The 14,822-nt window shown below is 44.3% G+C and overlaps 1 protein-coding gene across 1 annotated transcript; it reads right to left on the minus strand.

Moving 5' to 3' along the window:
- Positions 1–6,010: 6,010 nt before the first annotated feature.
- Positions 6,011–14,602, minus strand: LOC149372302 (uncharacterized). The gene is made up of 2 exons (XM_089586060.1): positions 14,032–14,602; positions 6,011–6,516 (listed from the first exon to the last, which is right to left on the minus strand). The coding sequence occupies exons 1-2, from the start codon at positions 14,600–14,602 to the stop codon at positions 6,011–6,013; spliced, it is 1,077 nt and encodes a 358-aa protein (XP_089442186.1).
- Between the last annotated feature and the right edge of the window lie 220 nt (positions 14,603–14,822).

A 14,822-nucleotide genomic window follows, 5' to 3' on the forward strand; every position in this document is an offset into this window, starting at 1 on the left:
ACGAGAAATAGTAACTGCTAATGCTTTAAGTTGGGCTGTAGTCGGCATCACACATATTGACTAGCGAAATTCACACAATAGTCAATATGTGTGCTACCGACCGTCAATATGTGATACCAACTACCAACTAGCCCAACTTAAAGCATTAGCAGTTATAATTTCTCATACTAGCGCGCGTTCTGTCGCCTTCTCTTGTTATGTGTGTGTGAATTTCGCTGGACTGGAATGTTGTTTAGTTGCCTCGTCACAGCCTGTTGAACCGCCTCTACTGATCCGTGATGCTTCCCCTTGAGCGTCGATTTTATTCCCGGGAATAGAAAAACGTCTGGCGGGGCCAAGTTGGGGCTGTAGGGGGGCTGAGGCAGCGTTGCCACCTTGAGCTGTGCAAGTACGCGGAACGCTGTGTGGCTCGGCGCGCTGTCATGGTATAACAGCCAATTGCTGGCGATGGCTGCAGCGGACACGAACAATGCGTTTTTGCAGTCTTTTGAGCACTTCCATGTAAAAAATTGCTTTAACTGTTTGTCCGGGTGGTGCGAGCTATTTGTGGATGACTCCATGTCGATCAAAAAAGCAAATGAGTATGGACTTTTGCTTGGATTTGCTCATTCCCGCTTTCTTGGGGCGTGGGGAAGAAGGGGTGTGCCTTCTGAGCTCTGCTGCTTGCTCTCCGGGTCGTATTCAGACACCCACGTCTCGTCAGAGGTGACTACATTGTCCAAAAAATTGGGGTCCTATATGCTTGTATATTTCGCATACAAAAAAAGTTCCTACCCTGTTTCGGAATCCATGCGCCGCGACATGTCATCTTTAATTTTGTTCATCTACATCTCGCCATAAAGCCTGACGGCTATGTGTTGCTACCTTTTTTCCTTGTGCGTCAGTTTTGCACGGAAGAAATGCGCACTCGCAGTGGAAATAATGTGATAAGTAGAGCTCGTATTGTAGCAAGAAGCCGTGTAGCTGGCTCACATGTTGTTTCAGAACAAAACAATCATGCACAATAGAGTTCCCGCGTTTTCTCTGTCCTAAATAGGCTTCACACACAAAAAAAAAGAACCTGAATCTGTTTCATATCCCCTCCGTCGCCTTTTTTTATTTTTTTCTGTTTGTGTCAACAAACCCCAGAGCGAATTGTGCTGAGCCATGTTTGCTCACCATTAGACGACTTCTCACAAAAAGTGTTTGATCCCGGAGCGACGAAGGGACTTGTCAAGCTTGCTGCAAACTATTCGAGAAGAAAAAACTGTATCCAGCTCGAAAAACTGTCTTCTTAATTTATTAACTTAGCACTAGTATGAGCGGAGCCGAGATGACAAACGTCCAGAATGTGCGCATAGCGACTAAGGCTAATACGGACGTTACTAAACGAAGCGGTGGATATTGGATGTTAAGGCAAGTAACGTACATCAGAGTACGTTTTTATTAGCGCTAAGATAATGAATGGCTCGGAACGCGGCATCACCGTCAAACGTTCTATTGGCTTTGTTAATAAATTCCGGGCATCACAGAAAGATGGGCGTGACCTTTAGCAAAATTTTGCTGTTGAGAGAGAAAAAAAAAAGGTGTAATGAAAGGTCACGTCGATAATGAGAGTAGAGTCATCAAAGTTTTACCTTTAAGCTGTCTTTTCTTTTTTTTTCCGCATTGCTGTGATTCACAGGAACGCAGTCGATAAAAAACTGAAAGGCCTATTTTCGATACGATGCTTGATTTGTTTTTTAATTTTGTCTCTTAAGTGGTGTCCACCACAGCTTAGAAAAGCAAACGGTAATCACGACGTCAGGAATGTAAATGTAGCGACAGCTACGAAGTTAATTACATGGTATCAAAGGAGTGACACTTCAGTGGACATAGCCGATTCTCTTTTTAATAGTGACACTTCGCATCGGTATCATGTGTGTCTGCAAAATCGGGTTGTAAAAGTCGGGTTATCCAGGAAAAGTTCCCGTAAATCGTGTTTTATCGGGACATATACAAGGTGTTTCACCTGAGGTTTTACACAACTTTTAAAAATCGGCTTTTTGAGTTGGAAGAGCACTTTTTTCGGCATAGCATTGTCACCGGTGTAGTACATCAGAATACAGCTAAGACGTGCTAACTATGAGGCTGGTTAACTAATATTGCATAGTTAAATTTCTAACTATTATTGTTAGGCTCCTCAATTACTGACAGGCGTGCAGCCCACCGTAAATACCCATATCACTTTTTAGAATTTTGAAAATGCGGTTACACTAGGCTCTGTGGCCCTACAAATTTTGGCTATTTCGAAGAGTGGCGTGCACTGGAGGGGTTGCTTTGCCTGCAAGCTTCTCGAAAGCGGGTGTATTTAGGCGCGATGTAGCCAGAATTTGTCGGGCCACAGCGCCGAGGGAAACGCCGTTATCAAATTTCTAAAAACTGATATGGATATTAAATACGCTGGGCTACGTGCTTCTCGATAGCCACGAAGCCTAACAGTAATAGTTAAAAAGTTAACTATTCAATATGAGTTAACCAGCCTGCTAGTTAGCACGTCCTAGCTGCGCTCTGATGTATTACACTGCTGACAATGCTATGCCGAAAAAAGCGTCCTTCTAACTCCAAAATCCTATTTTTAAAACTCGTATAAAGTCTTAGGTGAAATACCCTGTATAGTAGCAGAAGACAATTCACTATAAGCGGTCGTTTTCTTGCGGGACATAAAATTCTGTTTTTGCACATTCTTTTGTTAACAATACGTAAAATACAGGTTGCACTGAAAACCTGCTAAAACATCGTACATTTATTTTTTCTAATTTACTATAATTATTTCCCGCGCACATTCTCATCTATTGCGCAGCACTTTTGCGTTCGTGAAACACCCCTCTGCCTTCGTTCACTGCGACAACATTCATTCAACGTCAATGCGATCATTTTAAAAGCGGAAGAGCCTTGTTGTAGGCCATCGTAAGCGTGGGAAGCGCTTCATACAGTGATGCCATTGAGACGTCTGGTCGGTATCCGTGCTTTTGCTTTTCACTTCCGAAACGTACTGTTCGAACTTGGCCTCAAATTAAACACAGTCATAAGTAAAAAGCCTGAAAAGTAATGTAAAATGAACCCTCGATTGAAAACGACCCACCGGATATACGTACTAGACGTCCGCTAATATGCCTGCAGGGTCTTCAGCTTTGTTCGCACAACTAAGTCTCCTAGAAGGCTGCTTTTCTGGTAAAATCGGGGATTTTTTTTTTCTAAATCGAACAATCAACCCGAAGGTTTTGAATTAGCAGCAAAGGCGATCGCGTACTGGGTTGAAGCAATATTCTTGAACAATATTCTATGAATTGACTAGCTCAAAATACACAAGGATGAGAGCGGTTGCGGTACGTCTGTATGCGGTACTTTTTTTCCGTCACGTACGTTTCGGCTATGACAGGTTATGACATTCACACACCGCAAAACAACTCCGCTTTCGACTAGTACAGGGTCCACGAAAATTGGAGAAAGCAGAACTACGTTGTATGCAGTACTTTAAAAAAGGAACGCAATGCAATCTGCCTCTACATTTCTTTTAGATCCAGCGCATGGAAGCATTACAAATCTCACTGCTTATTCCGTGCGGTCGTTTTCACATCAGTCTCACATTTTTTTTTTCTTTTCGCAATTATCCCGCTTCCGGCTCCAGACAAAGCTGGATTTGTGCGTTTGCAGTGGCAGACATTTGAAAAACTCTTTCTGGCATGTCGCTTACCCTCGACGAAGCAAGCTAACAGAACTACTTATGCCATATTGCTCACATTTCTTTAACACTTTGCTTTTTTTGTAGCGGCCTAAAAATATATTTAAAAAATATTACAAATACAAATTACGTCTGAAATCATCACCATCAGCATCAGCCTGACTACGCCCACTGCAGGGCAAAGGCCTCTTCCATATCTCTCCAATTAACCGTGTCCTTCGCCAGCCGCGGCCATATTCCCGCAAATTTCTTAACCTCATCCGCCCACCTAATTTTCTTCCGCCCCCTGCTACGCTTGCCTTCTCTTGGAATCCACTCCGTTACCCTTAAGGACCAGCGGTTATCTTGCCTTCGCATTACATGCCCTGCCCAAGTCCACTTCTTCCTCTTGATTTCAACTAAGATATCATTAACGCGCTTCTGTTCTCTCACCCACTCCGCCCGCTTCCGATCTCTTAACGTTACACCTATCATTTTTCTTTCCATAGCTCGCTGCGTTGTCCTTAACTTAAGCTGAACCCTCTTTGTTGTTGAAATAGAGGCATGCAAGTATTTGACTCCCGTTTGAAGAAGCTGATCACTGATTTGTGGACGAAGTTAGGCGCCGGATGCGTAAATGCGGATGCGTAAATGGGTCCACTGAATTATTTGAACCACCAAAAACAAAGCATTCATTCCACTTGATGCGGCTCACCTTCAGATTTGAAACATTATAAATCTGACTCCTAGGATTCTGTGATGTTCATTGCAGTTAATATAAAACGCAAGGTTATCCATGAGGGTGGGAAAGGTCAGAACGAACAGGGAGATAGAATGCCTTCCCACTTCTGCTGAACACAGAAGTTGAATGAGGAGCGGAAGGTAGAATGTATACCGTTTTCCAGGTGGGTCTGCAGGAATACCAAGGGGGAAAATAGGACGAAGGCTGCGACGCGGGTTGTGGCGAGAGACGGTGCTTTAGCGTTAGGCTCAGCAGCCATTGAAATCAAAGTACCAGCATTATTCATGTACCTCAGCATGCAGTGCACAGGGTCTTTGATGACGTTGATGTTGAGACTGGAGGAAGACTGAAAATGAAATTGCACGGGCCTGCCCATTGGCTCCAGCTGAGCCACAATCGCTGCCAGGCGCAGACAGTGTACAGATGAACGATATGAGACAGGAAAGAATGAAATAATGAAAAAGAGACGTGCGTCTTCGCGCGAATACGCTTCCACTGCTGTCACCACGCCGCCAACAAAGATGCCTCTTGCGAAGGCAGAAGAGTTGGCATGAAATAATGGGCAGTGCGGGCCAAAACCAGCGTTAGAATAAATATATATTCCCTTAAAAATATTCAGAATAGTCTTTATAACCGCTCACATTTGTATCACGACAAGCGTTTTTTCTTCAGAATTGAATATTGTCATTTTGTCATATTTTTCTTACTCCTTTCTTGCATCCATAATGCGGAATTCCATTGTTATACGTTTTTCCTTTGAATTTTGTGCTCTACAAACGTTTCCTCTTTTTTGCCTTGAATTTTCCATCGCAATTTTGTATCTATTCCCTATTAGTGATTGGCCTCGGGCCCAAAAGATATCTTGAATTAATTAAATAATTAACCCCTTGTACACTTTATTGGTTGTCCTATCACTTTCACTGGTAGATGCACACCCCACATTCCCTATAAATGCTAAGCATTTGCCGTTCTTTACGGCAACGAAAACACAGCCAGTTTTTTTTGTGTGTGTGTCCCTTTTCAGTACTTTATTGCGGATAAAATCGAAAGCGAGAAATAAAGAACCGGGCGCTAGTCTCATTTGGTTCCGCCAGCCATGTCCTTTGCCGTAATCTCGAAAACTTGTTTCCACTGCTGTTGCCAGCCTTAATGACACCACTGTTTTAATCCTACTACAGTGTTCAACGTACACAGTCCAGTGCAACAGTTTCTCGCTCCTGAAGCTGAACTACAGGATTTTGATGCAGGGTAGCCGGAAGCTGCGGTCCCCTCACTTGCCTGCGATGAAAATGGGACGTCTATACACGAGATTCTCTTCAATTGCGCTCCGAACACGGACACAGCTTTGGCCGCCCTCGTTTGAGATACATATTCAGCTCCTCCCACAAGCAACGCCTTCCCGGTGAGCCGCCACCTTAGTTCTCTGCGTCGAAAAGGGCGCATCGAAGTCATGGGCAGTCTCTTTCGCATCACACGTGTCCACGGCGTAGCATCACTCATATCCAAAAGACTTCGCGTGGCAGCGATCATATCGCAACGTCACGCAGTTGTGCAAGAATGACACACACACGCGCGCACCTCGTACATCAGCCATCGCTTTCGTAGTCTGTGTTCATCGCGTGCGCGCAAGCATCGGTCGAATCTTGCGACGAGCTGCACACGTTGAGTTCCCCGTCGTCGTCGCTATCGCCCGCAGGTAGAGGCAGCGCCATGGATTTGGCGCCTGCCTCGCCGCTGTTTGTGGACGAGGCCTGCCTTCCCTTGGCCAGGCGCAAACCTGCGGCGGCGCTGCAGCGGCACTGGTGGAGCGCCGGCTGGCGGCGACCGTGGCTCTCCTTCTTGTACTTGACGCGCCTGTTCTGGAACCAGATCTTGACCTGCTTCTCGGACAGCTTCAGGTAGGTGGCGATCTCGATCCGCCGCAGCCGCGACAGGTACATGTTGGAGTTGAACTCGCGCTCCAGCTCCAGCAGCTGGGTGCTCGTGAAGGCGGTGCGCACCCTCTTGCCGCTGCCAGCGCCGCCGCTCGAGGGGTGGTCGTCGCCGGAACCAGCCGCCGCCGAAGGGGAGACGCCGCCGCTGGGGGAACAGCCTGCGACCAGAGGGACGGGTGTAAGCGGCCTTACGCCAAACGTACAGGCAGGAGTTAAACTTCTTGGTTGAATGTATACCAGTACGGGACACATAAAACGAAGAAAAACGACGGGACGAAGTGCCCCGCACACCTGCTACTCAGATTAACTACAGCAGGCCAGTCCAGCAGGAAATAATTTTAGAAGAAAGCGAAAGGCTGACTGGCTGCGAAAAGAGTGCGTTCTTAACCAGAAGCATTCCGAACATATTAGCGAGTGCTTTGTTTCACCACTTACATATGAAAAGCGTCCACATACAATTAATTTAAGTGCATTTTCTTTTCATTTAATCAAATAAAATAAAAATCTTCTATTTCAATATCATTGATGCCGCGGCGCACAGTCAAACAGCCAGTTAGTGGCTCGAAATGGACAGTGCCCCCTCTACAATGCAACGGTAAAGCACACATCAAATGCAATGTTATTTACTCATTTTAAAAACAAAATATAGTACATAGTTTACAAACATTTGAAAATTACGACAGAAGATCTAAAAGAAATAGTTCAAAAGAAAACTTCACAATAAATATCAAATAGAACAAAAAAAAAGAGCGAAATGCAAGCATACAATGAATAAGGTTATGCTGTGTAATAAACTATGTGCTATATGAGGTCAGTGAGGTGAATTTGTGATGTACTAGTTTAACATGTGGGGGATACGATATCAAGCATCTGTTCGTCATAATTAGTACGAGGACGGGGTATGTACCATGATTTATTCGTCCTAGTTGAGTAAGGATTAGTTCTTATTGTTAGTTCTGCCAGTATTTTAGTAACAAATTGTTTCTTGTCCAGCGGTAAGTATGATATTGACGGATTTCATACATTTTGGCGGCTGGCATAATTTGGAGTGCACAAAAAATAGGTTCTGTGTGAGTGTTAAATGGTACATCAGCAATAATTCGAACCGCTTTCTTTTGTAATGTGTGCAGTTGAGCAGTGTTTGAAAACGTAGTAGTACTCCATACCAGGTGACTGTAGTGAATTATAAATTAGTTTCTTAACCGCGATTGGAAATAAATAAAGAACTTTAGACAGCATCCAAATAGCTCTAGGAAGTTTACAGCAAAGATTGTTTAACGTTGTTTTCACAGATGCCCATATAACTTACCAAGCACAAAATTTAGCCGAAGCGACTCGAATCACTCAGTGCGGCTATTGTCCACTGAAGGACAAGAACCTCTGCCATCGACCCTAACCCTCTGTTGCATGACCTGCGCCAATGCTTTCTCTATTATGGTTTGACCTCTATGCCTTTCCTCTCTACTGTCTCTCTCTCTCCCTTTATGTAAGGTAAGACGGCTGTGAATGCTCATTCGTAATCATTTATTGTGAGCTTCTTTGCAGCTATCATTCTCGGTTTCGCATTTCTGTAGAGATTGAAGGCACAAGAACAGCCGTACAGGGCTTTCAATCAAGCAACCTCATAAATCTCTGACGTTATCTCTCCGTGCGCAAGGTCGCAGTTCTTTACTTCGTGTGCGACCCCACACGCGCGTCCAGTATACTTTGCACAAATTTCTGGATGTCGTCATGACGATGAATTGCTTTTAAAACTGGCTGGTGAGTTTTTGGAAAGTAGCCACAAACTTCGAATTCCGCATACCGCAGATTCTGGAGCAAGGGTGCCACAGGTACAAAGAGAGATCATTTATCTACAAAGAGGCAGGAGAGCCTGCCTGAGATCGGTCCTCGGGGATTGCTACACTGCGTTGGGGCAATGCGAGGAACGAAAGAAAATTGTGATGAATGACTTCATGCTGTCTTGTTTTAAACAATCGCATTGAGCGCAGTTATGCATATCTGTTTTTGGCGCAGCAAGAAAATCGAAAAATATTTGATTCACAGGGAGAAAATCTTTAGGATCTTCGGGATGCCGCGACGACCTGTACACTTTTCCCGTTAGACAAGTTTTGTCGCCACGAAAGGACTTTTAAGCGTTACAGCGTACTAAGGCACTGTCGTCACAAGAGGACAGTAAACACTTTGTAACAAATTAGATTAAAAAAATGAAATAGATGTCCATAACACTATCATTTTTATCGCAACAGAACGCGCTGATTGCGACAGTGCGACCGGAAGTGCCGTAGGGCCATGCGGACCTAATCATCAAATTGAAAGCGAGCCTGGTGTAATCTGCGCCCATCTTCCACTGTCTCGTTCCCTATCTTTCGCTTTCCTCTCTTCCTTTCTTTCTTTCTTCCTTCCTTTCTTTTATTAAAAATGGGTTTAGTGTATATATATATATATATATATATATATATATATATATATATATATATATATATATATATATATATATATATATATATATATATATATATATATATATACTGAGAGGCACGGGCCGGAACTCGTTAACTTACTTTATTGTTCTAGTACCACACCACTATAGTATTTGTCTTAATATGTGTGCGTACAGTCACGAACGAAAGTTTACAGGATGCGGAATCACGAAAGCAAAAAATATTAGGGTTTAGTTAGACCGATCGTGTAGACGTGCGAAAGGACGCGTTTAGCCTGACTGGCTCATGATTTTGCTTTGCTGGGTGATGGGCACGTCTGGTGACGATACTAGACTCAGATTAAGCTGATCTGATCTGTTCGCACTGCATATAGAAGTTGATGAAGACGACGATGCCCAGTGCACAGCGCGAAAGCATGTTGTAGTTAAACACGATACATGACCGGCTGCGGCGATAGCATAGCTTTTTATTGTTATTCTTTGGTGAGGACCACGATGTGCAATGCACAGCGCGAGAGCAACGCTGTGGCGATCAGCAGTGGCCAGCAAAGCTGATCTGTGTGCGCCGCCGCACGAAAGCGTTGAGTTCATTAGAAGCGAATTGATAATAAAGAACAATTTTTTTTTTACCGGTAAAATTCAAAAGTTGGTAGGGAACACCAAGAGTGTAGGGAACACCAACAAGGAAGAAGATAGGAGCTTTTCGCCAAATACAGACGTTTATTTATTTATTTATTTATTTATTTATTTATTTATTTATTTATTTATTTATTTATTTATTTATTTATTTATTTATTTATTTGTTTGTTTGTTTATTTGTTTGTTTGTTTGTTTGTTTGTTTGTTTGTTTGTTTGTTTGTTTGTTTGTTTGTTTGTTTATTTATTTATTTATTTATTTATTTATTTATTTATTTATTTATTTATTTATTTATTTATTTATTTATTTATTTATTTATTTATTTATTTATTTATTTATTTATTTATTTATTTATTTATTTGTACATACTGCAGACCCTACAGGGGCTATCGCAAGAGTAGTTTCTGTTTTCTTTCGCCTTTATTTTACCTCTCGCCGGACAGTTTTCTTTTACGCCGAATGCCAGAGTTTAGTAAATCGCAACAAAGAAAGCAAGATGGCTATAGCGACGAGAGTCTGGAATTTCTCAACAAGGGCAGTTTGCAGTTCCGCCAGTCATTGACAACTTCGGGAGGGGAAAAAAAGAATCGGAGAGAGCCAGCGCCGAGGTCCAGCGGAACTTCCCAGAAGTTCCCAGTTTTATTTCGTTTTGGTAGAACCATCAACGCTAGCCTGACGATCGAAATTCCCCGCACGATATTGCCGTCTCGTAAAACGAGTCCACTCCAATCGGCCTTACGACGCGTAGTTCCACTTTTGCTCCGCAAGGAGGCACGTTAGAAGCGGGCCGAGCGCAATAAAGGCCCAGACCGAACCTTCAATAACGTCTGGCGCTAAGATATATTTTTCTTTTTCCTCCTACTCTATGCACGTCACGTGCGGGGACACGCGCAGATATGCATTGCGTAATAACCGCAAGCCCCAGAATATGACGGAATCGCACCTTCCCCGCGTACACCAGTGCACTTATTTAGGAACGTCGAACACAGCTGCTGTTGTAGCGCATTTATGTGTGGTGAAAAATCCGCAGTTTTCTTTCCGTTGCTGTTCCCAGAATCCTCGCTTTGCGCCCGTTTATTTTTATGCTGTTAAAGGCGCCCTGAGAGCAAATTAAAGTTGGCCTAGGTGGATACATGACTAAAGTGAGTGCTTCGACTGAAAGCGGAACCCTTATAAGATAGAAAAGAGGGGGAAATGAAATACAACAGACAAAAAAAAAGGTGAACGTCAAAAAAAAAAAAATACGGAGGGCATTTAAGACTGCTTACGCGCTTTGAATGACACAGCATTGCCTCATCGTGAGCTCTGCTGCGAGGTTCATTAAAGATTCCTTTCTTTCTAATGACACAATTACTCATTAGCATACAGTCGTAAGGAAACGAATACACTTGTTTCGCCTTTATTCGCCAAGAAGTAACGCGGTTTTACCCGTTCCTTAAAAACTTTGCAAATAGTTCATGCAAATAGAACATTATTTCACTGCAATAAAACATATTTTTTAAACAAATGAGCGGTTTTGTGGCCTATGGGTCATGTGTTCACCTCGCAGACTGAATGCGCTTGGTTCGATTCCCCGCACCTTCGAAAGAAACGTTATTTTCCTTCTTCGCTGCAGACGTCACTATGCTATGGTCTACTGCTGACGTCATGCGATAGCATGGTGACGTCACTGAGAAATTTCGCGCCATGGACAGCGACGGTCACCGGCTTCTGTGCTAATGGGACATATAATTCTTTCGCATTAAAATGAAAGATACTGCCATCGCCCGCACCTTAAAACGGTACAATGCGGCGACCAGAAACAGAAAGCGAACGATTACAAGCCTGAAATTTAAGGTCACATTTATCGTTCAAGGAATCCGAGAGCAGCAACTAAACGCGGAATATTAAACAAAGCGAAGCCATGGCAGTCGACGGTCTCACCGACGTCACGAGTTTAGATCGGAAAGGCAAGGAAAACACATGCCGATTCCAACTACAAGTTTCTCAGTCATGAAAGTGCATCTCGCCTCCGAACAAAACGCAACAGAGTCACGGAAGGATTCAGATAATGGATTTTACCAAGAATAAATTCTTGTGGAGTTGTTTCCATGCAGTGTCCCTTTAAATGCCACCCTTATATTTTCATAATCGTAAGCTGCGCTTCCGTTCCAAGCATACACGCCGCAGAATGCAAACGTTCTTCGTCTGCAGTACATCAAATGAAACAGACCGCACCAGGGATCTCCGCAAGAAAAACCAGACTTCTATCGAAGCAGGTGTTTTCAACGAAGTGTTTTGCAATGATACTAAGCTATTTAAGGTAAATTACATTAATCAACCTTACACTCTTCTCGTGAGAAAGCTTAGGAGGAAGAGCAGTTCAGTATGACTCTAAAGAGACAGAATATTTCAACTGTTCGAAAATTATTCCGGATGCGACATGAACTGAAAATGTTTGGAAATAGGCTTGCTGTGGACATTTGTTCCTTTTTCGTGTCCTTCTGTTGCGCTCAGTAAAGAATAATCAGCTGAGTAGTCTTCGTTCATTGGATATAAAATATTGCGGAGCCATATTTTACAGCAACATACTTTGCAGAAGACGCTGTGGCAAGGTATAATGAGGCCCTTCGTTTTCCTGGTTTTATTTTCTCCGTAATTCGGGGTAAAAACCGGACGATATTTTCGAGCTCAAATTCGGGTGAAAATCGAGTTATTCAGAAAAAAAGTTCGGAAGTTCGAATTTTTAAAGTAATTTTTAGCAGCACAAAACAGCGCTTCATACAGTGAGTGCGATAAGACGTCTTGTCGGTGGCCATACTTTGGCCTCTTGCTTTTAAATCGGCCTATTCAGACTTATCCTCAAATTCATCCGCCTCTAGAAAATGAGCGTAAAAAGGGACTGAGGATCCCTACTTGACCAAAGACACTCCTCTGTAATAAGCGCTAGGTTTCCACAGATTTTCTTGAGATGTCTTCAGTTTTGTGAACTGGAAAATGCACATTGTCTAAAATGCTCATTGCAGGAGATAAACCAGGTTTTACTAGACTTTTAAGAAATATGTTCAGGACTGCAAGAATATGGGAAAATCGGACTTCCGAGAGTTGCGCAGGAAGAACAACCTGAGTCGTACAAGCCCTACCGATTGCATCACCTGCCATCGCAGGGCAGTGGCGCCGCCTCGCTTAACCGCTGCACCACTGCGCCAGGAGTGGTATGAGAGCTCGGAAGGATCTATAAATGTAAAGTAGAGAATGACCAATTCCGCATATGTGGGCATTAACCGATTACCGCTATCAGAACAACTTCCATCTGTGAACAAACAATGCGAACACCGTAACCGAAGTGAAAACCGAAGTGACCTAATTCGCATTTGGCCTGCCTAACTACGCGTATCCACCGTCATTTTCTTTGTTCTCTCCATCGCTGCGTGGGTTTCTAGTAAAGGACTGGTAAAGTAAATGTGAAAATACTATTTAATTAATTAAAGCATTTAGAACATTACGCTAACACCTGAACGTCGAGAAGCGGAACAGCTGTGCACACCGACTGAGGCACATGGGTCGCATTACAAAAAAAAATTAACTGTTCCATCGACGCCCATTGAAACATTGGACTGTCGCTACAGGGGCGTTAGCTTTTGGCTTGAGACCTTACTGGATGCAATCTTTGCACCTCCGTTAGGTGACACTTTACTTGTTTTGATAAATCGTGTGCTGATATTCGCTGATAGGGTGTGATATTCGTTCGGGAGCTTAACTGTTGACATTTCTATACAGTCTGCATCGTACGAGATGCTTCAGGAATCGCACTGTCAGGCAGCGGATAAGCAAGCGCGACCGCCCTGCCGTTATGTGGCCATATAGCTGCGAGCAATGACATTCCAGTATTTTTCCACTAAAAGTTGCGAAGTACTTGCATATGCTTACAAATTGTAGATGACGTTCGCTGATTTCGAACATAATAAAATATGTTGCAAGCTTCATTTTCATCGTTTGTTTGTAGTGAAATGCGGACGTCATTATTCTTACGATTCGCATTCGTCGAAGGAACTTCGGCATAAAAGCTACTGGGCAATAGTCCTAAGCAGGCAAATGGTATGCAGTGAGTTGTCAACTTTAACTTACCGCAGATTTTCGCCGGCGAGATCTTCGCGAGAACAGCTGCGGTGTCCCGCGTAAGCATTTTGTGCTTAACGCACATAAAAACTGACCGTGATCGCAGAACTCACGCTTTACAGACGGACCTGTGAAATTCATGCTTCTATTCTACGTCTTAAATACGTTCACATTCAGTAATGCTTTCAGTAGTTAACCTTTGCATCTTGTCCTTTTCTTTCCGCATTATCGAGCCCTTACAGCTATTACAAAAACTATGTCAGTGAACCAACTAGCTCCGTTTCAGCCTCTCGGATATAAAGAAAAAGGCGTACTTCATGTAAGACGTACTGTTATCCTAATAATTTAATGTTTCCAAAGGCCTTTTTTTGTAAATTATTTCGTCGACTCTATGTCAAACCCCCATAGTGAGTATGAACCACTGTACCGTTATGAGACCAACGAAAACGAAAGCAACAACAAGAAACGCTAAAGTAGAGAAGACAGCAAGCCTACCTTTCTCGCTTTTGACTTGGCCGCTGGCCACGCCCAGCAGAGGAGAGTGCTGCGAACTGCCGCCGTTGGCGCGCGCAGACTTGCGTCCATCTTCCGCGGTGTTTCCGGCAGCCGTCGCGGCAGCCGTCGCAGCAGCCGCCGCAGCTGCCGAGGCGTAGTGTTCGAGACCGAGGTGGTGGTGCTGATGGAACACGCTAGTGGGAAAGTCTAGCGTGTCTCGCTGAAGAGGCGAGCTCGACGACACCAGGACCGTGGCGCCTGGAAGTGCGCTGGCGTGAGGACCTCGTACGCACAGTGCACAGCAAGGGAACCACGGAGGCAGTAGCGGAGGCGACGAGCCAGCATGGTGCGACGACGGCGGCCTCCGGCAGAACACGTGCTGCTGCTGCGACTGGTGATGCGCCCCGGAGTGGTGCTGCACCAGCACTGGCGCCGGCGAAAGCATGGGCGTCAGCCAGCTCGAAACCGCGGCTGCGGCAGCGGCGCTGTTGCGGCTCTTGGACCTGTCCCTGGACTGCTTTGAGGACTTGGTCAGGAGGGAGTCCACGTAGAACGACTTCGAAGAAGGCATTTGGGTCACTTGTCTTCAGGGACGCCGCTCTTTTGGGACACACGTTTTCTTCCTCCGCCTTCAAGGTTCTGTTCTCGCGGCACGACGTCCTTTGCTCTGGATCATGTTTACGTGTCCTCGACAGTAGCAGGCGCAAGGGCTGTCAACCTTAACCTTTCAGTGAACACCAGTCACTTCATAAGCGGCCTTGCATCCTGCTCAGACGGCTAATGCCACTCAG

Source organism: Amblyomma mixtum, chromosome 1, assembly GCF_055824585.1.
Source record: "Amblyomma mixtum isolate Tamu chromosome 1, ASM5582458v1, whole genome shotgun sequence".
Classification (NCBI taxonomy): Eukaryota; Metazoa; Arthropoda; class Arachnida; order Ixodida; family Ixodidae; genus Amblyomma; species Amblyomma mixtum.

Bases quoted from the DNA above. Each gene is read 5' to 3' on its own strand.
- LOC149372302 (XM_089586060.1), bottom strand. From the start codon at position 14,602: ATGCCTTCTTCGAAGTCGTTCTACGTGGACTCCCTCCTGACCAAGTCC. The intron at 6,517-14,031 runs GTAGGCTTGCTG...CTCTGGTCGCAG, and splicing joins CCAAGTCAAAAGCGAGAAAG to GCTGTTCCCCCAGCGGCGGC.